Source organism: Crinia signifera, chromosome 1 (assembly GCF_055691185.1).
Source record: "Crinia signifera chromosome 1, ASM5569118v1, whole genome shotgun sequence".
Taxonomy (NCBI): Eukaryota; Metazoa; Chordata; class Amphibia; order Anura; family Myobatrachidae; genus Crinia; species Crinia signifera.
Window position 1 is genome coordinate 437,196,364 of NC_139217.1, and position 26,084 is coordinate 437,222,447.

General features: G+C 44.4%; 1 protein-coding gene across 4 annotated transcripts in view; it reads left to right on the forward strand.

The window, feature by feature from the left end:
• The window catches only part of PDE4D (phosphodiesterase 4D), a 925,196-nt gene that overhangs the window by 356,434 nt on the left and 542,678 nt on the right, over window positions 1-26,084 (forward strand). The window contains exon 1 of one of the 4 annotated variants that reach the window (XM_083153314.1): window positions 3,094-3,615. The exons of the other annotated variants lie outside the window; for them this stretch is intronic. Coding sequence (XP_083009440.1) covers window positions 3,341-3,615 — 275 coding nt within the window. The 5' untranslated portion in view covers window positions 3,094-3,340. Of the gene's footprint in view, window positions 1-3,093; window positions 3,616-26,084 lie in introns of those variants that run through there. 4 annotated transcript variants of the gene reach the window in all.

Consider the following 26,084-nt stretch of genomic DNA (forward strand, 5'->3'; position numbering starts at 1 on the left):
TAGGGGGCATTACTGTGTATTACTACACAGTAATGCCCCTTACACATGACACACATTATTAATGTCCTTATAACCATAATGCCCCTTACACATTATGTCAACCTTTATTAATGCCCTTCATACACATAATGCCCATTACACATATGTTGCACATTATTAATGCCCTTATACACATGACACACATAATGCCTGTTACACGTTGCACATTATTAATGCATTTATACATGACACACATAATGCCCCTTACACATATGCTGAACACTATTGTACAACCAACCCACCCACAGACAGCACTCGTGACCTCTGCCTCTGCTTGGATACAGATGTTTCCTCATACATCTTGACTCAATAGGCCATGCAGCTCCTGGCCAGTTCTGCTAACATGGAGTGCATTTTTTGATGAAAATTTGTCTTATTTGCATCGTTATGACCAGCACACACAAGGAGCTTCCGATGATTAAAATGATATGTGGCATAAATATATTCTGTTTGTGACTGTGGCTGTACCTGAATACAGAATGCTGTGTTACGGTGATTTCCATGAATACACTATTTCATATGCAGATACAGACTCACTTACACACAGAATATAGGCATGCTGCATATCATTTTAATCAGCAGAAGCTGCTGATGCCCCTAGGCATTCCAAGTGCCCTAGGCAATTGCCTAGTTTGCCTATGCCTAAGGCCGGCTCTGCGTATCATATACAGTACATTATTCCACTTCTGCTGAAGAATGACAGGACAAGGGTGACTATAGCCAGTGGCAGGGCACATTAAATTAAACACTATGGAACCCATTTACCATAGGATTGCATATGCAATGCGATCTGTGCAGGATCTACCGAAAATATTTAATCGCAATCACCTCACAATTTTGACTGACGGGAAGTCGGCATTTGGTAACTAGCCTTTTTCTGGGAGTGTCAGGGATAAAAAGCAGGCGTGCCCAGGTGTTTAAAGGAAGGGACTGAGACGTTATCCCCAGCCCCGATCAACCGGTCTCTGTCGCAGAGTTGTGGAAGGGTCAGAAGCATTCACATTTACACAGAGAGAAAGAGGGTGCAAATGCACTATGCAATCATTACAGTACAATATAATATATAATAAGAGGTTGTTAGTATATCATTGGCCAGTGATATTGGCCTGCCCACTAATTGTCCAGGTCACCTCTTGTCGAGCAGGTCCCTAACACTATGGGGTCACCACATGATCCAGCTTGCATAATAGGAACTGGTGCACTGTAATAGGAAAGACAAGGGGGTTTCATAGGCAAACCCTTTGTGTTTACCTATGTGCATGACAAGAGAGAATTTTGGTGTGTAATCATGTATGGTATGTCCAACTGCATTGCAGAGCAGAGTTTACATCATCTCCAAGTATTGGCTGCTCCATTGCTGTGAAACAGTCCATACGTGTTGAACCCTGGTCGCTTCCCGAGTTGAAATGCCAGTTCGTAGGATCCGGGTTCATTTCAACGGGCTGCTTTTACCTTGTACAATATCCTGGGTTGCTGCGCGTTCAAGTGAAATAACCAGGATATTGCTAGTAGTGTAAAAGGGGTATAACACAGTTCAGGAACACATGGCCTGATTCATGTTTGTAAGTAGATAAAAAAAAGCAAGTAACTGGCCAAAACCATGTTGTACTGCAAGTGGGGCATATGTAATATTACAAAGTGATATATGGCCTACACAGGGCTACCGAGTGGTATGCCGGGCCCTGGTAAAACTGTTTAGAGAGGGGGGGACTTTAAAGTCGTGGGGGGGTGTTATTGTCATCCCCCCCTCAGCAGCAGCACATACCTACAGCATGTGCTGTGCTGACAGCAGGCTCAGCATGAGCTCTTACACTGTCATTGAGACGCTCATACTGAGCCTGCTGTCATCGAGATGCTCATACTGAGCCTGCTGTCATCGAGATGCTCACACTGAGCCTGCTGTCATCGAAACGCTCATGCTGAGCCTGCTGTAGAGGTGTGTGCTGCTGATGATGCTGCCCGGGAGGGACGGAGGGGGAAGGAGGTTGGACAATGGCCCCCGCCAGGCCCCTCCAGCAAGCTCGGGCCCAGGCAATTAGTACCCAATGCCCCTCCCCCCCCTGTCAGCGGCCCTGCCCATACACACTAGACAAGATTTTAAAAGATGTCGCTCATAGGGGCCCTTCTGAGCAATATCTTCCAAAAAAATGTGTATGCTCAATGTTGTTAACAATAGGCATCGTTTACAACCCCCCATTCCCGTCGTCTTTGAATGCAGAAAATAAAATTGTACAGTGTATATGCACTATATCATTCACACGCAGCCACCACCGATATTGTTAACAATAATGGCTAGTGTGTACAGTGCTTTAAATTTGGGCGGGTTATATATTTTTGGAGCCCGTTTACATAAATTAGAGAATTTACGGGAGAATCGGGGTTCTACGAGATTCCATGTGAGGCTCAATGGGAGTAGCTGTACGGCAGTTGGTTGTTTGTACATTAGATAAGTGTCTGCATCAACAGCAATGATGGCAATGGAGGAGTGCGGTGCCATCACACAGATGGCACCTGCTCTGAACACAGGCCGATAGATGAGTTTTAGTCCGATCGTGCCAGGCAGCCCATGACGCTGCCAAATTTAGAGAATGCCCCAATCAGGCGTACTGTAGCATTTGAAAATACAATAATTTCTGGAATAAGCTGACACATTTCACCACAAGATAGAAAGAGCTGTACAGGCACATTTCTGCCACTCTGTGGGGCCCAAATATATAAAAAAAAAATATTTGTGGCTTATTCCCCCCAAATCCTTGCTTGTCTCCATTCCAATGTATCAATACAGTAAAAATGATTATTACAATGTGGCTGCAATACTGGAGCAGATTCGGGTGCTGGGTTTGCTGCACACAAGCTGCCAGGCACTGCAGTGCTCTACAGGTTACAGGAGTAATAATTTATGGTGGAATTATCAATAAATGAGAAGGTGGCTGCTATCTGCCCACCTGCACCTTACAGCAGAGCAGGGGGTGGGAGGGACCAGCTGTCTGTGCTATAAGGACTAGTGTGTAGTAGGCGCATACTAGGCGCAGTGCTCTGTGTGCACGGGGCATCTGCAGTGCAGGAGCGCAAGCGCAGCGCTAACGCAGCCAGTGCCCGGGCGTGTGTACAGCCAGGGAGCGTTCTCCTGCTGGGGAGACAGAGGAGGAGAGGAGGGCGCTGATGTGTGATATGTGTAATGGGCAGGAGTTACTGCTCTGCCTTACCAGATCACTGGCAGCAGCACACACAGGGAATGGACGCGATGGTGCAGGCAGAGTAAAGTGAGGAGGACTCAGGAGGACACTCACTCTCACACTCCATGGAAGACATGGCTCAGCAGCAAGTGGCCGACACCCTGGCAGTGCCCGAAGTGGACGATGCCCACTGCCCCAACCCCTGGCTCAACGAGGACCTGGTGAAGACTCTGCGGGAGAACCTGTTGCAGCATGAGAAGCCCAGAGCCGCCAGGAAGTCCACGGTGTCCCCCAGGCTGTCCCCTATCATCTCCCCCAGGAACTCTCCGCGGCTCCTCCGCAGGATGCTGATCAATAGTAATATACCCAAGCAGCGGCGCTTCACCGTGGCACACACATGGTAAGGGGAGCGGGCTGCTGGCAGCGTGTGCCCGGGAGGGGTGCGGCGCTTTTTGCCCTGTCCTGTACTGTATGTGTACAGGACAGTGTGTGTCCCCTTTCCTTATGCGCACCCCTGTCCTGTGTGTGTCCAATGTCCTGTGTGTCCCTGTACTGTATGATTATGCGCCCCCTGTCCCATATTTGTCCTGTGTGTCCCCTGTCCTGTAGTATGCACCCTGTCCTGTGTGTGTCCAATGTCCCGTATATGCCCTGTGTGCCCCCTGTCCTGGATGTCTCTGTCCCTCTGTCGTCCTGCACTTCACATGTCAGCTGCTGTGTGTTATTGCATTGTTCTGTCACTGTGACACACACATGGTAAGGAGAGCGGGGTTGCACTCTCCTGTTTGTACCTGTCCTGTGTGTGTGCCCTGCCCTGTGTGCCTTGTCCTGTGTGTGTCCTGCCCTGTGTGCCTTGTCCCGTGTGTGTGTCCTGTCCTGTCAACAAGTTCACACATCAGCTGCAATATGTTATTGCCATGTGTTACTGAACTGTGAGATATTTCACATTGTTCTGTCACTGTGCAAGTACAGTGTGCATGCGTGGTGAGACGCCCAGACGGGAAGGGTTAATCTGGATAGCTCTACTGTAAATGATTAGTAGAGTCATGAAACAACTTGTTCTGTATTGTGTGCACATCTGGAAGAGTACATGTCTGAGTGTATGTATGTATGTATGTATATATATATATAATATATATATATATATATATATATATATATATATATATATATATATATATAATATATGTATGTGTGTGTGTTACCTAATTGAGTTAATTGTGCTGCCAAAATCCTTAGTAATATGTATGGATAGAGAGATAAAGATAGCTATATATTAGGGTAGATGGAGATATGACAACTACACAACTGCTGTCTATTGTACTGTCAGTCTGTAAATGCACAGCTGTATATGCTATCTTGCTGTCATACTGTACATGTGACGGTCCTGTCTGAATTCCCGTCATTGTGCATATACCATTACAGCCCTGTACTGTCAGTTGTTCTGATCTACAGTATTTCATATGGACACTGCTCATATTTCCATTGTCCTCCCTTAGTTACCAACTACACATTGGGGTACATTTACTAAGATGGGAGTTTTATTGAAGATGGGATGTTGCCTATAGCAATTAATCAGATTCTATCTATTATCTTCTAGAACAGGGGTGGTCAAGCTACCCACAGCTGTTGATGAACTACACATCCCAGCATGCCTTGCACCAGTTTCAGCATGGCCAAATAACAAAACTAAGACAATGCATACTGGGATGTGTAGTTCTAGAAGATAATAAATAAGTAGAATCTTAATACACCACTATGTCCATGTTTTCTATAACTCCCCCCTTGTAACCCATTGTCTACCTAATCTTGCATCTTCCACCCTCTACCCCCCCACCCCCCCATGTCTCCTACACCTTCTCCTCTCTCCTCTGTCTCCCATTCACCAGTGGTTCTACAACCCAACCACTCAACCTTGCGCACTTCCTCCTCTCCCTGTCATCCCACCTCACCTCTAACCTCCTCACACTGAACACCCCCCCCCCCCGCCCATCTCTTGCAGTTTCCCTTCCTAGCTCATGCACCCACACTATCACTACTCTCTCATCATCCCTGCTTTCCATGTCACTCTCACCTCAATGGTACAGCAACCCAGATAATTTAATCCACACTTTCCAAAGATTTATTTCACTCTCTTCTGTGCGCCCTGGAATGCCAGATCTGTCTGTTACAATTTGGTCCTCACCCATGACCTTTTCATCTCCAATTCCCTGAATCTCCTAGCCATTACAGAAACCTGGATTTCCCCCACTTTCAACATTTCTCCCACTGCTCTCTCTGCTGGGGACCTCACATTCAGACACACTCCTCCAGGCTGGGACTCAACAAGGTGGTGATTTTGGGGTCCTTCTGTCCTCTATTACATCTACTAACCCATACACTCAGAACCGTCCCTTAGATTCTCGACATTTGAGGTCCTTGCCATATGCCTGTTCCAACATGTTGCTCTTTGAGTAGCTGTCATTTACCGTCCCCCAGGCATTCCCATCAAATTCCTCAATCACTTCGCTTCTTGTTCAATCGGTTCCTCTCTTCAGACATCTGAGGTGATTTCAACATCCCAATTGATATCTCTGTATCTAAACTCCTTTACCTCAAATCATTATTTGATCTCTCCCAGTATCTCTCCCCAGTCCATGTAAGTGGGTACTCACTTGATCTAGTCTTCACTCACCACTGTGCTATTTCTGACTTCTCAAACTATCCCCTTCCCCCTCTCTGACCATCTTTTGCTCTGCTTTAACTCTATCTCTCTCTGCTTCTCCTTCTCTACCTCCTAAGGCTACAAATCACTAAGTGTAACATTCAGGCCGTTGACACAGCTTCCTTATCCCTCTGCTTGACACGGTTCTGTCTCCTCCTCTCCTGTCTTGTCCCGAACAAGCCACTTCTATATACAATACCTTCTGCTCTTGACTTGGTAGCTCTAGCGATTACCATTGACCCTCACAGATCAAGACCACAACCCTGGAATTCTAAATTCATCTGATATTTTACAAAAATGTTCAGATACCTTCGAGCGGAAGTGGGGTACATCACGCTGTAATGAAGAAGACTTCATCCATTTTAAAACAACCTGCTCTCTCCGTTCCCTAACCACTTTTCCCTATCCATTTCACCAGCTTTGACTTCTCTTTCCCCTGTATCTGGAGATTAAGTAATGGCCCTCATCCCCCCCCCAACCACCTCCCTATTAGACTCTTTCTCCAACTACCAAATGATCTCTCTCCATATTTTGAGCGCATTTTCTTTAACCACCTCACTGCCTTTCTTTCCTCCCTTTCCCTACTTGATCCATTCCAGTCTGGCTTCCATCTTCTCCACTCATCTGAAACTGCATTCACGAAAGTCTGCAATGATCTTCTTGTGCCAAATCTAAGGGCCACTGCTCTCCTCTTATTCTTCTTGACCTATCTGCTGCTTTTGACACTGTGGACCACCGCCCCCTTCTCTAAGTCTTTCATGCCCTTGGCCTGCTGCGTGATACGGCTCTCTCCTGGCTATCTTCCTACCTCCCTAACCGCTTATTTTTTTTCCCTTCTCTCATGACTCCTCTCCTTTTCCTCTTTCCCTATGCTGATGATACTCAAATCGACCTCTCCTCTCTTGATCTCTCTCTTCGTTGGTATTTCCAACTGTCTCTCTGCTATTTCTTCTTGGATAGCCCAGTGCTTTCCTAAACTTCACATGTCTAAGACTGAGCTGATCGTCTTCCCACCCTCCTGCATAACCTCACCTCCCACAATGTCACTATATATTGATGGAACAACGATATCATCTAGCCCCCAAGTACACTGCCTTGGTGTTATTCTTGACTATTCCCTCTCATTTACAACACATTCAAAATCTCTCCCAGTCGTGTCATTTCCACCTCAAAAATATTTCCAGGATCAGACCGTTTCTCACCGAGGATGCTACAAAGAACCTCATTGCCTCACCGGTCATCTCCAGATTGAACTACTGTTATCTACTCCTTTATGGCCTCCCTGACAAACACCTCTTTCCCCTCCAATCAATGCTGCTGCCCAGCACATCTTCCTCTCCAAATGTACTATGTCCACCTCCCCTCTCTTATAAGCCCAACACTGGCTCCCCTTTCCCTTCAGAATACAATTCAAGCTCCTCACTCACAAAGCCATCACTCATTCATCTCCCACCTACATATCTGATCTTATCTTCTTTACATTCCGTCTGCCAACTGGTAACTTCCTCCCACTCCTGCCTCCAAGATTTTGGCTGCTGTGCTTATTGTTGGAATTCTTCAACCCTCCCTATCGGACTCTCCACCTCTCTACAAAACCTAAACGGGCTCTCAAGACCCTCTTCTTCATTAAACCCAGCTTTCACTTATCCTAACCTTCAGTTTATGCTCACTTTTACCCCTTCTGTGTCACTCCATTATGTCTGCCTCTCCACCTTTAGAATGTAAGCTCTCACGAGCAGGGCCCTCTTTCCACATGTGCTTTTTTTATAGAATATATATCTCTGCCACCCTATTAATTACTTAATTGTCCTCTTCCATCATGCAACTGTCTTTATTTCCCTTGTGCTGTAAAGTCCCCCATCCACTATATGGCAACCTTTTTTTTTTTTTTTACTTTAGTTTTTTATTAAATTTTTGCAAAAGTAACATACAAACATTAACTCGACATACAACAAATACATTAAATACATTGATATATACACACCACTGCGCCTTACAGCGACCAAAACTTCTATATGCTATTAATAATTACTCTTCCAAAGTGCTGTGTAATACTCATAGATAAGGCAAAAATAATACAGACATAGACTACATTCAAAACCCATACATGCAATATGGCAACCTTTAATGCAATTCCGACGCATTGCGGTGACGTATCGCATAAAAAGTGACACATTGCACTAGGGCGGTATGGATGGTGTAATGGTTAGTATTACTGCTTCACTGCACTGAAGTCATGGGTTTGATTCTCACCATGGCCCTAACTGTGCAGAGTTTGTATATTCTCCCTGTGTTTGCGTGGGGTTTCCTCCGGGTACTCCGGTTTCCTCCCACAATCCAAAAATATACTGGTAGGCTAATTGCCTCCCAACTAAAATTAACCCTATAATGTGTGTGTGCATATGGTAGGGAATATAGATTGTAAGCTCCACTGGCACAGGGACTGATGTGAATGTTGAACTATTCTCTATAAAGCGCTGCGGAATATGTGTGCGCTATATAAGAATCTGTTAAATAAATAAAATAAATAAATAATCGCATGTCATTTACCAGTAATTGCGATGTGAGGCGCATTCCTGTGTGCCTCGCATCACAGTCACAGATCCTACGGGCTGCTCTGAATATTTGTCGCAGCCCTTGCTAGGATTGCATATGATACATTGTATGCAAAAGGACCGCATACAATGTATTGTATGCGATACTGCCCGCCGGGTCACTCGCATGCGAGGTAACGCATTCAATACCGTGCGCTAGTGGATGGAGCCTCTCATTTATATATTGTTAGGCGCTGTGGAACCTTTGTGGTGCCATATAAATAAACAATAATAAGAATATGAAAATGTTGCTAATACATTTCTTTTTATAGCTGTACCCTCTCCAAAATGGTTGATCACTAGTGAAATGCATGTAGAAGTAGTGTTCCCCCTGCACTACACAAACCTGGGAAGTCTCAGAGGTTTATGGCAATTTTATATACAAATATACAGATGGAGCTTGACCCTTCTTTGCAGGGGATGGTGGAAGATTCGCCATCCGCCATCCCCCACCAGCCGCCGTAAGGGGACGCGCGCGCATGAGATACGCGCGCGTCCCCTTACAACGGGGCTCCCCCCGGGTCCCCGCCACCTTGCCAACGGTCGCCCCGGGTCCCCGCCACCTTGCCGCACCCCCCCCTAACCCTGTCCGTCTCCCTGAAGCAGAGACGGACAGGGTTCCTGTCCCCCCGCCGACAGGAAACTGGGACACGTGTGCGTGTGAGACGCATGCGCGTCTCAGTCAGATGGAGTGCCTCTCCGCCGGCGATCGCCAGCGGACAGATTCTGGCGACCCGGCGCAATAATGAGAGGCACTCCATCTGTACATAAATAGGAAGTTGCTGCAATAAATGATGAAGCATTATCATTTACAATGTCCCTATGAACTGGATTTGGCGCCTGATTTGATATATTATTATTATTATTAGTATTTTTACTATACTTTATATGGTGCCGTGAGGGTCCCCCAGCTCTTAACCCTTTGAGTGAATTTGTAAAAATAGGTGTGAAAATCGGCAAGCAGCCATTTTTATTCCTCATAATGACCTGCAATGTTTCCCTTATATAGGAAATACAATCTTTTTTACACAACCTTTTTTATTTGAATTTATATAATAAATGTGAGCGACGCTGGCATTTTTAGTGGATATTTTGTACATCTCTCACAGATTTTGGCACTCAAAGGGTTAATAAGGTACATACGCCAATGAGCAGAACAAGAAAATTTACTCACAGTACAAGACTATGAGCAGCATTTATCAAGGAATATTTTTGGCTAAATCCCCAAAAACATCCGTAAGGGAGGTATCCAACTATCTGCACCAATTTACCGCAGATAATGAATTAGTCCCAATGCCCCAATTAGTCCCCATGCCATTGGTAATGCATAATCTGCAATTACAGCCTTTTTTTTCTGCAATAACACACGAATCCAGATACTTTCTAACCCATGTGTTCCCTCCCGAAAACAGTTCATGGCTGATAAAAAAATTGAAAAATTGTTCATGGCTGATAAAAACAGCCTATAAATCGATAGCCCGATAATGACATTGGTTAAGAATCGTGTATTTTTATGAGTCGAAAAATGTGATTGGATTTCTCCAAATGCAATGATGAGTACATTGTGTATACATATGGCTGCATTAGCAGACATGACACTGAAATCATTATCAGGGTGGCTGAAAACAAAGGTTATCAGTCTATCAATCTATCGATCTATTGATTGATCCTCTGTGTTTATCTATCATTTTGAATTTTTTAATATTTGAAATAATGTTGATTATGTTTCACATGTCTACTTGTTTAGAACAGCTATACTTGAATTAAGTTAGTGCATACTCAAGTAATAATATTGCTGTTCAGCTCAGATGAATCTACATAAAGATGCACATTTGAACATTTAATAGCTGTGAAAAATATGAACAGTGTATCACAAATGACATAAAGAAAGCAGTGTTTGGTCATTATACACTAGCGTAGACTATGTACTAAAAAATCAATGCGGTGCGCATACCCTTATACTTCTGTCTGTAAGATTCTATCAGTTGTTATAGTAACGCCACCTGAGACATCCTGGCAATTTGTGGGTCTATGCTTTGCTGTTGTCAGGACAACATTATAGCATTCTGCGTATATATGGAATTTGCCCAGTGTCGTGCCCAAAGCTTGCTACTATGACCGTGCAGTATACTACAGGCTGGTGTAATGTAAGTGGCGTACTGTATGTGTGCTATTACACTTGCAGCACAGTGTCACTATGGGGGTTATTCTAGTCTATTCTTTCTGACAAAATCCTTCTTAGATGGACAAAACCATGTGCACTGCGGGTGGGGCAGATGTAACTTGTGCAGAGAGAATTAGATTTGGGTGGGGTTTTTCTTTAAAGTGAGATCTATATTGAAGTGTAAAATCATGCAGTCAGTATTTTCCCTGCACAGAAACAAAATAATTCACCCAAATCTAATTCTCTCTGCACATGTTACATCTGCCCCCCTGCAGTGCACATGTTTTTTTCCATCTAAGAAGGATTTTGTCAGAAAGAATGAACCAGAATAAACCCCTATGTTATTTTACTTGCTTTAAACTTTAGCAAAAGACCCAGCGAGATTCAGTGCACTGCAGTGTGGCGCCTGTGCATAACACTACATAATACGGTCACTGTCATTGTCCTGCGTACTGCTGATGTGAAGTACACAGTATATGCTGTGCTGGCAGAGACAGCAAATCAGAAAACATAAAACCATGAGGTAAAACTTGGAATGTTCCCGGAATACAAGTGGACAGCCGCACTTTGATGTCTGCAGTGTGTTCCGTGGAGCCAGTCCACTTCCTTCTAGATATGGGAAAGACTTTGCCCCCGGAGTTTCTATTCCCATTGGAATGCATTGTATGGTGATGTTGCTGTTTTATGGACTATAGAAAAACAGCTTTATAAGAGACACATTGGCAGCATAGCGAACAGGTATGAACCAGGCCCATTGGGCGGGATGAGGCAAACATCACACTTTGCTTGCGATGCCCCAGCCACCCTCCGCATGCATATGGGTGTTTATAATGCCGCATGCAGAAAGATTTTGGAAAAGGACAACTCGCGCGGCTTTACTGCCCCCATATAAATAATTGAGGTTTTAGCTGCTGTCAGAAATGGGGGGACCTCAGGAGATCTGAAGATATCAGCTATGGGGCGAGATTCACCAAACTAAAAATGCCGTAAAAACACAGTTTTTGGGATTTTTACCGCATTTTCATATGCAGCAAAGCCCCACCGCTGGGGCTTCGCTGCGGGGGTTTACGCCAGTTCTATATGGCGTAACCCCATGGAAGCCTATGGGCTTCCCTTCGCGTCCCCCGCCGATCCGCGATGCCCTCCCTCACCTGTGTCCGGGCAGCCTCCTGCTGTGCTGCCCGGACCAGTGATCTCCTCCTCCCTGCACAGCTTCAGGGTGCAGGGAGAGGGTCAGGAGCCCTCACACAGCCGTGTGAGGGTTCAGGGAGGGAGGGGAGACCCGCAGCACATCGCCGACCATCGTTTTTGCATTAATAATCGCATATGTTACTGCATATGCGATTATTAAAAATGCGAATGCCGGCGATGTGCTGCGGGAGTTATTAGAGAATCCCGCCCATGGTCCTCCCATGGTACATTAGAGTGATACCTAATATTTGCAGGTACAGTCTTTATCCCTTTGAATGACAACATCCCCTACAAATTCCGGCGTCACTCAATAACACACAATAACATTTGTTATATAAATTCAAATAAAAATGTTGTGTAAAAAAATATTATGTTTCCTATATAAGGCAAACATTGCAGGTCATTGTGACGAATAAAAATGTTTGCTTGGCAATTATCACACCTACTGTAGTTTGACAAACTCACTTTGCACTGAAAGGGTTAAAGGGGGGTTTTCAGTGGATATCCTGGGAATATTAGTTGATAAATAGGTCCGTTAGTCTTCACCAGTAGTAGGGTACCTTCAACAATTTACACAGTAGCTAGATCCTTGTACCCCTCTGTATTGGCCGGCTCTGCTCCACACTTATTGCTGTGCTGGTTACACCTTCAGCAATCTATACAGTGGCTAGATCCTTGTACCCCTCTGTATTGGCCAGCTCTGCTCCACGCTTACTACTGTGCTGGTTACACCTTCAGCAATCTATACAGTGGCTAGATCCTTGTACCCCTCTGTATTGGCCAGCTCTGTTCCACGCTTATTGCTGTGCTGGTTCCACCTTCAGCAATCTATACAGTGGCTAGATCCTTGTACCCCTCTGTATTGGCCAGCTCTGCTCCACGTTTATTGCTGTGCTGGTTACACCTTCAGCAATCTATACAGTGGCTAGATCCTTGTACCCCTCTGTATTGGCCAGCTCTGCTCCATGCTTACTACTGTTCTGGTTCCACCTTCAGCAATCTATACAGTGGCTAGATCCTTGTACCCCTCTGTATTGGCCAGCTCTGCTCCACGTTTATTGCTGTGCTGGTTACACCTTCAGCAATCTATACAGTGGCTAGATCCTTGTACCCCTCTGTATTGGCCAGCTCTGCTCCACGCTTACTACTGTGCTGGTTACACCTTCAGCAATCTATACAGTGGCTAGATCCTTGTACCCCTCTGTATTGGCCAGCTCTGCTCCACGCTTACTACTGTGCTGGTTACACCTTCAGCAATCTATACAGTGGCTAGATCCTTGTACCCCTCTGTATTGGCCGGCTCTGCTCCACGCTTACTACTGTGCTGGTTACACCTTCAGCAATCTATAGAGTGGCTAGATCCTTGTACCCCTCTGTATTGGCCAGCTTTGCTCCACGCTTACTACTGTGCTGGTTACACCTTCAGCAATCTACACAGTGGCTAGATCCTTGTACCCCTCTGTATTGGCCGGCTCTGCTCCACACTTACTACTGTGCTGGTTACACCTTCAGCAATCTATACAGTGGCTAGATCCTTGTACCCCTCTGTATTGGCCGGCTCTGCTCCACGCTTACTACTGTGCTGGTTACACCTTCAGCAATCTATACAGTGGCTAGATCCTTGTACCCCTCTGTATTGGCCCAGCTCTGCTCCACGCTTACTACTGTGCTGGTTACACCTTCAGCAATCTATACAGTGGCTAGATCCTTGTACCCCTCTGTATTGGCCGGCTCTGCTCCACGCTTACTACTGTGCTGGTTACACCTTCAGCAATCTATACAGTGGCTAGATCCTTGTACCCCTCTGTATTGGCCAGCTTTGCTCCACGCTTACTACTGTGCTGGTTACACCTTCAGCAATCTATACAGTGGCTAGATCCTTGTACCCCTCTGTATTGGCCAGCTCTGCTCCACACTTACTACTGTGCTGGTTACACCTTCAGCAATCTATACAGTGGCTAGATCCTTGTACCCCTCTGTATTGGCCAGCTCTGCCCCACACTTACTACTGTGCTGGTTACACCTTCAGCAATCTACACAGTGGCTAGATCCTTGTACCCCTCTGTATTGGCCAGCTCTGCTCCACGCTTACTACTGTGCTGGTTACACCTTCAGCAATCTATACAGTGGCTAGATCCTTGTACCCCTCTGTATTACACCTTCAAGTCTATAGTTAGGAACCGATGGTACAGTTGCTGCACAATTTGTCCATACCTGTTGATGCTTCCCTTTGATCTGTAATGTGATCACTGTGCTGTTGTTCCCTTCTTTTTCAATTCTGCAGCAATGTTCAACACCCTCATGTACAGAAATAGATGAGAGAGGTTAGACAGCTACTATGCCACATACAGTACATAGCGGCAAACGACACACTGACCGTTATATAGCAGTTTAATTTCAAAACTTTTCCCTCGAGTCCTTGGAACGTGGTTTCAGTGAGAGCAGGACGCAGTCTAGTAATCTGTATTACACTACAAATAATTAGGCTTTTATCCAGATTAGATTATTTTATGTGCTGACAACTATGTTCTTACATTTTGAATGAAACAAGAGATACTACTGTATAACTGTTATATTTTGAATATTATATATAACCAAATGGATAGACAGCAACTAGGTCGACAAGCATTAAGGTCGACAGTGTCATTAGGTCGACACAAGCATTCGGTCGACATGGGGAAGGTTGATGGGGTTTTTAAAAAATGTTGTCCCGTATTTCAACTCTGCTGCACTGCGCTCGCCATGCTTTGGGCACGGTGCCTCGCTACACTTGGTACACTGTTGTATTCTCCTACTATGCCCTAGTGGATTTTAGGGCATGAAATACCACCTGTCGACACATGTCGGCTCAAAACAAAGTGAAAAATCCCATGTCGTCCTTTTGACTGTCGACCTTTTCACCATGTTGACCTAATGCTTGTATCGACCTAATGAACCTGTAGACCTTCCTGCATGTCGACCTAGTGGTGTCGACCTAACGCTTGTAGACCCAGTGACCGTATCCCCTTAGGCATTTCATATTTCTTGGTGTGTTATTGACCCTTTGTGCAGATCTGGGTGCACATTGGTGTATCCACAATTAGGAACATTAGCTTCCATTTATACTGAATTAGAATGTTACTGTTAGCAAGCTGCGGTTGTTTATCAGACAAGCATTATAAGATTACATGTGAATGTTCAACACTTGGTTTATTGACGTTTTATCACAGGCACAATTAACATTTCATTTTTACCTTCCACTGTGCTGATATAAATCAATAAGCAGAAGGTTGTGTGCTGCAAAGTGCATATATTTAGCCGCTCAAAGCGTCAGCCATTTACTTTAAAGAGCGAACCACTGGGTTTGTGTTCCGTGAAGCGGGTGTGTTGCCAGATTGGATGGATCCAGGCCTTCAAACAAAAGCAGGCATGCAGAAGGGTGGACGGAGGGCGCAGGGGGTGGATGAGGATCAGTGGTGGACAGACGGACTGGGTACTACCTATGCAGATCCAGACCAGATGTTAACAAATACACTGCTTCGCCCCTCCTGGATTTAGTCATTCTTTCTCAGAATAACCTGGGCTTGCTGTATGTCTCAATAACCCTGTATGTTCTAGAATACCCCTTTCACACCAAATTCCATGTCCAGTCTGGGTTGCTGAACAAGGGTGTGCCACAGGATGTACCTGGGTTATTGCCGGGCTTCTCCTCTGCCGGCGCTGGCATGCAGCATCATCTCCGGCTCTTTACAAGTTCTCTTTAACCTGGGTTCTTCCCGAAACCAACCCTGCTCGCTTCTCCGGTTGGATACAACGGTTACTAGACCTTGGTTATTTTGCAGGGACCCTTGTACATTGCACACGGTAATATTGTGTGGGTATGAAAGGGTAACTAGCGTATTCCTCGGCAGGTCCAGTTGGTAAAATGCAGCATTAGTATTTATCTGTGAGTTAAGGGTCAGTACCAATTCCTCCAAGCTTGTTACATTTATTGAAAAAAATAGATAAACTGGGTAAAGCTAAGTGAAGCTCAAGCTAATGAGAGCGTTAGAATGCTAGCAGCACAGAGCATGTCAGGTCAGTCACCTCGAGGCATGCCCATGCATATATATGTGTGAAGTAGCAGGGACAGTCCAAGGAGCCGATGTTACAAGAGAGATGTATTGTGCACTACCCAGGATACTGTAGTACTGTTATTATGTCTGGGTGCTGTATACAAGGTGCAGGAAGGGCGTGTATAAACTAAAGTTCATATATCCAGCTTGTTGTATTTCAAGCAATTGGAATTGAAAAGCAGGTGGAGAGATATATTTTCCTAAAGGTTGTATATATAAATCTTCATACAGAACAGCTGGTATAGCATACTAGGTTGCCATACAGCATGTGGACACTGCTGAAGTGTTGACATAATAAACATTTTTTTTTTTTTAAAGTACCTGGTGGTCTAGTGGTGACTTGGGGACCTGGTCCCAACAGCGCTGGCATCCTCAGTGGAGTATTTGGGGTCCTGGTAGTCATGTGCGGAGCAGTTCTGGCGGAGACATGTGACAATTGGCATTATGGCTAGTATTCTTGCCCTATCCCTAATTCGAAATATCACATGGCAACATTTCAGATATCAACATGTTGACATCATGACTGTCGACATTGTGGCTGTCAGTGTTATGGCTGCATCCTCAGAACAGCAAGTTCGAAAACCCTATGAAAGTGTTACCATTTTATAATTGTATATACTGTAATGTGGGGTACACACCAGGACGACCCGCTCAGTGTTTCTTACGACCCGCTCACGATGACGCCGGGGGGGCACGACCCGCTCACGATGTGCACAGCGAGCGGGTCCGATCCGATGGCGACCCACACACGGAAGTATGGTCGTTCTTTAGATCCTACCTGCAGCAAGTAGGATCTGAAGAACGACCGACCTGCGGGACCGCGCATCGGATCGGTATCGGTCCACACCAGGACAGAAAAGGGCCCAATCACCACACACTCTACATCCAATCGGTCGGAATTGGATCTAGATTGATGGGATCGGACCTGGTGTGTACCCAGCATAACATACAGCATATTCAGCTGTTATTACTGTATACGAAGCCACCAACTCAGGCATTTAACAACATACATGTAATAATCTTGGCCTTATTCTGAGCCGCAGAAAGCTCTGTGTGCGACCGCATTCCGGATGCAGATATTATGGTAATGTTCCAGAATATTCCGGATGCAGATATTTTGGTATTTCAGCCGAGGTTGAGCTTCTAATATCTGTTATTCCAAAACCCCTATTATTCCAAAGTTTTCAAGCACCGACATGACATGCAGGTTGGCTGTTATTAAAACACTTTCATTTTATGCACCATAAGTTCACAGAATCGTGCAGAACCACTGGCCCACCGACCCGGAAGCTGAGCCGGAGCATACACACACCAGTGAGTCATCCACTTAGCCCGCTAGTGATGCTAACCATTACACCAACCATGCTTCATATGATAAATATAGGCCAAAACATCACCAGAACCTACTGTAGTCCCATTATGTTGATTATTATTAAAAAGCTCATAATAATGGCACTTAGTGTACCGTCCTTTACAAATGCCTGAGGAACCACTTAGATGACCCACACCACAGGCAGAATAATAAATGATATCGGATGCGGGCAGGCGAATTAAGCATTCACGCTGAACAATATCTTTAAAGTGAGATCACCGGTATCTGCTGAACATTTAAGGGGTTATTCTCTCTCTCTAATGGACAAAACCATATGCACTACAGGTGGGGCTGATGTAACCTGTGCAGAGAGAGTTAGATTTGGGTGGGGGGGTGTATTGATATATGATATCTATATTGCAGTGTAAAAATAAAGCAGCCAGTATTTACTCTGCACAGAAACAATAAAACACCCAAATCTAACTATCTCTGCACATGTTACATCAGCCCCACCTGCGGTGCATATGGTTTTGTCCATTAGAGAGTAATTGTGCTTTTCCGAGTGAATCAGAATAACCCCCTTAGGCCACTGGCTATATAGCCAATATCGACCAACATGTTCAGTTGACGGTCATCTAGTGCAGATGTATGAAGCAGTGATAAGGGAGAAGTGATAAAGTGCTTGATTTTCCATTAATTATTCATTCATTACTCATTGACACATTTTAAAAGATCCACAGGTGGAGCTAATTATTTCACTTGTGATTGTGGGGTAGATGTATGAAGCAGTGATAAGGAAGGAGAATTGAGCCAGAGGAGAAGTGGCCCATGGCAACCAAAAAGTACTGAAGTAACAGCAATAATTTGCATAATATAAATTATACAGAGCAGCTGATTGGTTGCCATGGGCCACTTCTCCTCTGGCTCAGTTCTCCTCCCTTATCTCTGCTTCATACATCTACCCCTCTGTGAGGAGACCTTCAAAACATGCACTGTGTGGGGTCCTGTGGACCGCGTTTGAGAACCTGTAGTCTAGTGCAGTGGTTCTCAAACTCGGCCCTCAAGGACCCCCCAACGGTTCACGTTTTCCAGGTCTCCACACAGAATCATAAGTGAAGTAATTAGCTCCACCTGTGGATCTTTTAAAATGTGTCAGTTAATAATGAGTACACCTGTGCACCTGCAGGGTGACCTGGAAATCATGAACTGTTGGGGGTACTTGCGGACCGAGGTTGAGAACCACTGATCTAGTGTGTATGAGGCTTTAGTTCTGCATTGACCTCCCATAGACCACCAATCATTCCTATTTCAGCATAATCATGTTTGGAACTAGCCAAGCTGATGTCATAATTCCTGAAACATTTATGAAGAAGTGAAGATATTACTCTTTTAGCCATAAGTCCCAACATGACCCTCTCCAGGAGGGACAGAATGCTCTATTCCTGGACTTCCCTCCATATTTATGATTACCATCACCTGTGTTGAAACGCCTTTATTTTCAGTTAGCCTTTTTAAAACAGGTGATGACAATCAAAAATTAAGAGAGAAGTCCAGAAAGAGAGCATTGTGTCCCTCCTGGAATGGGTCATGTTGGGAGGTATGTTTTTAGGACCATATTTCCTTTATAGATACAGTTGTAAATACAGCATGAAAACAATGCTACACTAATTACAACCCTTTGGAGTAACTTTGGTCAGATTAGCGGTTTCGGCTTTATAAATATCACCACTTTAAATCTGTTTTTTGACAGAACAGCACTCGTCACATTTCTATCAGCAGGTCCGCAGAATGCCTGGATCTTTATGAAATCTTTACACACTGACCAATGGAGCTCTGTATGTACAGACGTAAGTGCACATGGAGTTAAGTGTCAGGGATAAGTCATCTGGGCTGGAAGGAAATGTGAGATGTGTGCGTTTTTTCTCAGAAATAAGGATCACTCTATGGTAATTTGAGATAAAGTATTACAGAGGAGTTCATTGAGGTTTCTCATTAAACCATCCTATTTTCCTCCTCCTCCTGTGTCTGAATCTCACTGGGCCTAATTGATCTTGTCATTCTATGGAGGCCACCTGAAAGTTTTCCAGTCATTTTTCATTAAAATGCAATTTTCACTTTTGGTTAAGAAGCTGGAGATCTGCATAGCGAGGTCTTGGGTACTTTGGGGCAGATTTATTAAGCTTGAAGAAGAGATAAACTGGAGATAAAGCGGAGAAAAGTTAAAAGGAGATAACGCACAGCCAATCAGCTGTGTTTGAAAAAGACAGTTGGGAGCTGATTGGCTGGTGCTTTATCTCCTTTTACCTTTTCTCCGCTTTATCTCCAGTTTATCTCTTCTCCAAGCTTAATAAATCTGCCCCTGTATGTGCAGTAGCAGCTGCAGGAAGCTGAAGTACGCATGGGATACAGTACTGTATGTATGGAATATATGAACCTGTTTCATAGTTCATTACCGTAGCTTTAATTTGAGGGTATTTACATCCAAATCAGGTGAACGGAGTAGGAATTACAACGGTTTCTACATGTGCCTCCCACTTTTTAAGGGACCGAAAGTAATGGGACAAACTAAACAATCCTAAATTAAACTTTCACTTTTTAATAGTTACAAATCCTTTGCAGTCAATTACAGCCTGAAGTCTGGAATGTATAGACATAACCATACGCTGGGTTTCATCCCTGGTGATGCTCTGCCAGGCCTCTACTGCAAATGTCTACAGTTTCTGCTTGTTCTTGGGGCATTTTCACTTCAGTTTTGTTTTCATCAAGTGAAATGCATGCTCAATCGGATTCCGGTCAGGTGATTGACTTTGCCATTGCATAACATTACAGATATTTGCCTCAAAAATGAATTGGTTGCTTTTGCAGGATGCTTAGGGTCATTGTCCATCTGCACTGTGACGCACCATCCAATGAATTCTGAAGCATTTGACTGAATAGGAGCATATAATATTGCCCCAAACACTTCAGAATTCATCCTGCTGCTTCTGCCAGCGGTCACATTATCAATAAATACAAGGGAACCAGTTCCATTGGCAGCCATATAAGCCCACGCCATGACACTACCACCACAATGCTTCTCTGATGAGGTGGTATGTTTTGGATCATGAGCATTTCCTTACCTTCTCCATACTCTTCTCTTTCCATCACTCTGGTACATGTTGATCTTTGTCTCTTCTGTCCATAGTATGTTGTTCCAGAACTGTAAAGGTTTTTTAGATGTTGTTTGGCAAACTCTAATCTGGTTTTCCGTTTTTTAAAGCTCCTCAATGGTTTACGTCTTGTGGTGAACCCTCTATATTCACTCTTGTGAAGTCTTCTCTTGATTGTTGACTTTGACATTATATACGCCTACCTCCTGGAGAGTGTTCTTGATCTGGCCAACTGCTGTGAAGGGGTTTCTCTTCACCAGGCAAGTAATTCTTCTGCCATCCACCACAGTTGTTTTCTGTGGTCTTCAGGGTCTTTTGGTTTTCCTGAGCTCTCCGGTGCATTCTTTCTTTTTTAAGAATGTTCCAAACAGTTGATTTGGCCACAGCTAATGTTTTTGCTATCTCTGATGGATTTCTTTAGATTTCTCAGCCTAATGACGGCTTGCTTCACTGATAGTGACAGCTCTTTGGATTTCATATTGAGAATCGAACAGCAACAGATTCCAAATGCAAATGTCACACCTGGAATCAACTCCTGACTTTTGAACTGCTTAATTGATGATGAAATAACGAGGGAATAGCCCACCCCTGTCCATGAAATAGCTTCTGAGTCGATTGTCCCATTGCTTTTGGTCCCTTAAAAAGTGGGAGGCACATATAGAAACCGTTGTGATTCCTACACCGTTCACCTGATTTGAATGGAATTACCCTCAAATTAAAGCTGAAAGTCTGCAGTTAAAGCACGTCTTGTTTGGTTCATTCAAACCCACTGTGGTGGTGTATAGAGCTCAAAATATGATAATTGTGTCGATGTCCCCATATTTATCGACCTGACTGTATGTGGATTTGTACATGATTGGACCAGCACAGAGAGTGCAGTGGTTAGCATTGCTACCACACACTACTGATGTCATACTGTAGGTCCAATTCCCACCTGTGTGCAACCCACACACAGGTGGGAATTGGACGTACAGTAGGACATCAGTCCTCCTGATTTTCTCCCACAATCCAACACTAAAAAAAATGTGTATCCCAGCATATGTGACGTGACAGGGAATGATGTGAATTGCTAAATATTCTCTGTAAATGCTGCGGAATATGTGTGCACTATATAAGTAGCTGGTAATAATACATAATACATAACAATTGGGACTCTCTGTTAACATGAGGTGTCATATACAAAAAAAATGTACATATCCCTTCAATGTTACCATGCTGTTCTGAATTACTATTCCTTTATACTTATCTCTAAATGCAAAGGGCACATTCCAATATGGGGACATGTGCTAGGAATATGTGTGCACTATATAAGTAGCTGGTAATAATACATAATACATAACAATTGGGACTCTCTGTTAACATGAGGTGTCATATACAAAAAAAATGTACATATCCCTTCAATGTTACCATGCTGTTCTGAATTACTATTCCTTTATACTTATCTCTAAATGCAAAGGGCACATTCCAATATGGGGACATGTGCTAGGTACAACACACCGGGTGATTAGCAATATACATTATATATACTTGGCAGGCAGCCAATCCGCCAGCGGTGCATCTTGGAATCTCATTATTCTTACCTTTGGCAAAACACCTGAGTGTCATCCTGTTAAATTAAATTAAAGGTTATATTTTACTACTAATACCCTTGTCACATATGGAGCGATATCCCGGCAGTTTGCACATGAACACAAATCAACCTGGGGTTCCTTTACACATACACACTAAGCAATATTTAAAATGATAACCCTCTTTTTGGCCCTTCAGAGCGATATCGTTTGTAATATAGCTTACTGTGTTAACGATGCGTGCTCCAGGGCCGGATTAAAGCAGAGGCAAAAGGGGTCAGTAACCCTGGGCCCCCTGTGGTTGGCATGTATTATTATTATTATTTTTTTTTAGCTAAAGGTTTTGTGCATGGGAGTGGTAGTACCTGCAGCTTCACCTATCTTCCAATGTGACAATGATTAATGGTGATGAGCATGGGGTGCCAAGGCACACTGACTGCACAAGTGTGCAGTGCATAAATGGGAGTCGACTAAGTCCCATGACACTTTGCACAAGAGGGCAGAGGCTGAGAGGTTTGTGCTGAGCTCTGATTGGTGTAGCTCATTATATGCTTCTCCGGTCCATGGAGGACAGCAGCAGTAGCCTAGTCATGGGAGGGTTTTTAATCAGAGGCAGCACTGGGAGGTCTCCTACAGAGTAATGTGCAGAGAGACAAACACAGGCTTTTTATGTGGTGTGTGTGTATGTATGTATACTGTGTATATATATATACTGTATATATATATATATAGATAGATAGATAGATATATCTCCCCCTGCAGTTAACCATTGACCAAATTTATACTGCCTTTGTTTTGACAGTGTAATATTCTCCCATGCAGTTTGCGACCAGTAATGACAAGTGCAAGGGGGCCCCCCTGTCTAAAGTTCCCCGGGCCCCCCGAAGGCTTAATCTGGCGTGCTCCCTCGGGTCGTTAACGATGTCATCCGGCATCTGTACTTGCATCTTAATTTGACTATATCGTCACCGACTGCATGTACAGGGCGGGGACCCAATGACATCACTGAACGATATTGTTAATGATATCTATCATAGTGTATTCACTCTGATGTGGGACTGAGATATGGCAGTGTTCGTGGAGTAATTTATAGCAGTTCGAGCTGTTTTGACATTTATGGGATTATACAATTCAATATGTCGAAGACCTAAGCAGCAGTCCTAGAGCATTTTATATTACAGCGCTTGTGTTTTTTCTTTGGGGTGTGATTGATTTCACAACAATTTATTTTAACACCTTTTCCTTTTGCAAGACTAATATGGCAAAAAAAACCCTCCAAAAATGGATTAGTGACCTATTCCCACATCGAGTAAATTGTTTTCCTCCGGACATTAACAAGTGACATTTGTATAAAGACTGTATATTTCCCAAACGGTCTGATTACGTTGTTTTTCTTGTTCATACTGCAAGAGATCACAGCACAGTAATTACGTATAATGTCATTTAGGGGAATTTTAATATGCAAATATTGATAAGTCTTTACAATAAAAATAGACTGTCAAAAGCAAAATATTTTAACGGAAATGTACAAGCGCCTCACGCCTCATAAATGTCATGAGTGCCTCAAGAATTAGTGCTTTATGAGGAATAACTGTTCCATTCTGTCCACAACATGACTGACTCCCAGGTTTTCCACTTTATACTGTATGTCACTGTAATAATATATAAATATAATTTACAATGAGTTTAATATTTCCAGCCATCATGATAATATACTGGCCAGTTTGTAACACTACTGCCTGTACGGTCAGCCTGATTCCGGCTTGATCAGATGGGGCTAGGGTGGTCAATCCCGGGTTTCGGATCATCGGGATCCCGGGACTTGGCCCCAAAATTGCTGGGATTTCAATCCCAGGATTGCAGTCTCCAATCCCGGGATTTTGGGATTAGACTGTGCATGCGCAGTCTAATGCCAGGCAGCGTCTGAGCGCTCACTCAAACACTGCCCAGTTGTCCCAACCCGGAGCACGGCTCTGCACAGCATGACGTGATGCTAAAGGTCACGCTGTGCAGGCTGCACCCCCCGCTCCGCCTGCCCCACTCGTTCCTCTGACGCTGGCCCGGCCGCTCAGTGTGGCACCCCCGAACCACCCACCCCGCTCACCGGCTGCTCCGTCTGTCCTGCTCGCCAGCCGCACCGCCAGATGCACGAATATACGCAGCCTAGCAAACAGGTCTGAATCAGTTCCAGTGTAAGGTGGTGGGTGCATTACAATGCCCATAGAGAACATAAACATGCAACTATAACGGAGGGAAAAAAAGGTCAATAGCATTAAATGCAATAATAATGAGCAAACACAAGCCTGTACAGTAATATGAATAATAGCCCCATTTTGTTGGCGGTATCCTATTAGCCCCCATGCATTTGGGTCACATAGGATCCAGGATAATATACCAGACCTCTTTGTTATAGTGTATCCATGGGCTGATTATCGAGGATTCTCATTCCAGGATAGCCCCAGGCAAATCCATCGGCTGTGGGAATTTACCACTGCTAATTGGACATCGCCCTTGGTCTTGTGAATTTCCACTCATTCAATGTTTTTGCTTAACTACTAATCTGTATTTACTATACGTGTTTGATTTGTACCTCTGTGCACTGCTTTTTACAAACATTACCAATATGTTTTCAATGCCCTTGAGTAAGTAGCACCTCTGTGTGCCTAACGTCCTACCTCAGGGCGTCATCATACCCCAAGCAGGAATATGTAAGTAGCCATTTTCAGTCTTATACATGTAATTGTGCGTGTGTGTGTGTATATGTATGTTTGTGTATGTCTAAGGCTTTTACAGTAATTCACCCCCACGGCTATCTTTGTCATTGAGGGTCATTACACACGTGTGGCTGCGTCATAAGGTGCTATACAAACAGTGTGATTGATTGTGATTCATTTGGGATGTATAATTATGACAAACACAAAGAAAATGCAGCTGACCTTTAGTTTTGTTTGGAGTAAATACAATGTAACACTAACTATGTAGCCCAACATGTTACTGACAATCGTACCAAGTTGATGGATGTACTTGGCAATGTGATATTTCTATGGGAAATTCTGTTTGTTGCGTGGATTTCCTCTGAGTAGTCCGGTCCTCACATTGCAGAATTATACTGGTAGGTTAATTGGCTACCAACTGGGATAGGGACAGATGTGAATGGACAAATATCTGCAAATGTTGTGGAATAGGGGCCTAATTCAGATTGGCTCTGTAAGCAGCGGTCCTGATTTTGTCAGGACTGTCCTGGGTGCTGGATGACCTCCTGACAGTCGGGATTCCGACGGACGGTCAGTATACGACATCGTAATCTCGAATGTTAAATGCCTGACAGTCAGGACCCCAACTTACAGGGGCTATTCTCCCTCTTGAGAGTCCATGATCCCCATAGAGGGAGAATAGAACCTGTAGAGAGCCACCGAGCCCGCAGCATGGCCAGCGCAGCGAGACCGAAAGGGGCTTTGATGCGCTTAGCACCCTGTTGGATGCTAATGTTGGTATAATGACCGTTTGAATCTTGACTATCAGACCGACATACCACAGCCCATGGTCTCTATGTGCTGGCTACAAAAAGGGCAGAAATCCCCCCCCCCCCAAGAATGATTGCTTCTAGATAGAAAGACAGGGGAGGATCTAAAGACAGAGACAGAGCGTGTTACAGAGTAAAATAAAGTGATGGTATAAGAGATGGAGAGAGGCAAATGGGAGAGAAAAAGAAGGAAGAGTTGGGATCAGAGAGGAAGAAAAAGAAGCAGAAGGTAGGGACAAAGAGAAAGAAAGAGATGGGGTAAGAGGAGAAAGGCAGAGGGGGGTGACAGAGAAAGAAAGATAGTATAAGAGGAAATATAGATACAGGGGTGATAGAGGGAATGAATGAGCTGGTATCAGAAGGGGAGAAAGATACAGAGGGGGTTATAGGGAGAATAAAAGAGATGATATAAGAGAGGGAGAGAGAGGCAGGGCAGAAAGCGAGAGGCAGATAGAGATGGTATAAGAAAGAGGGATACAGAGCGGGATGCTTCTCCCCTCATGCTGGGAACAGCTAAGCAGGCTGTCCCCGGCGCCTCCTCCTCCCCCCTGCAGCCGGAAGGACGTCCGG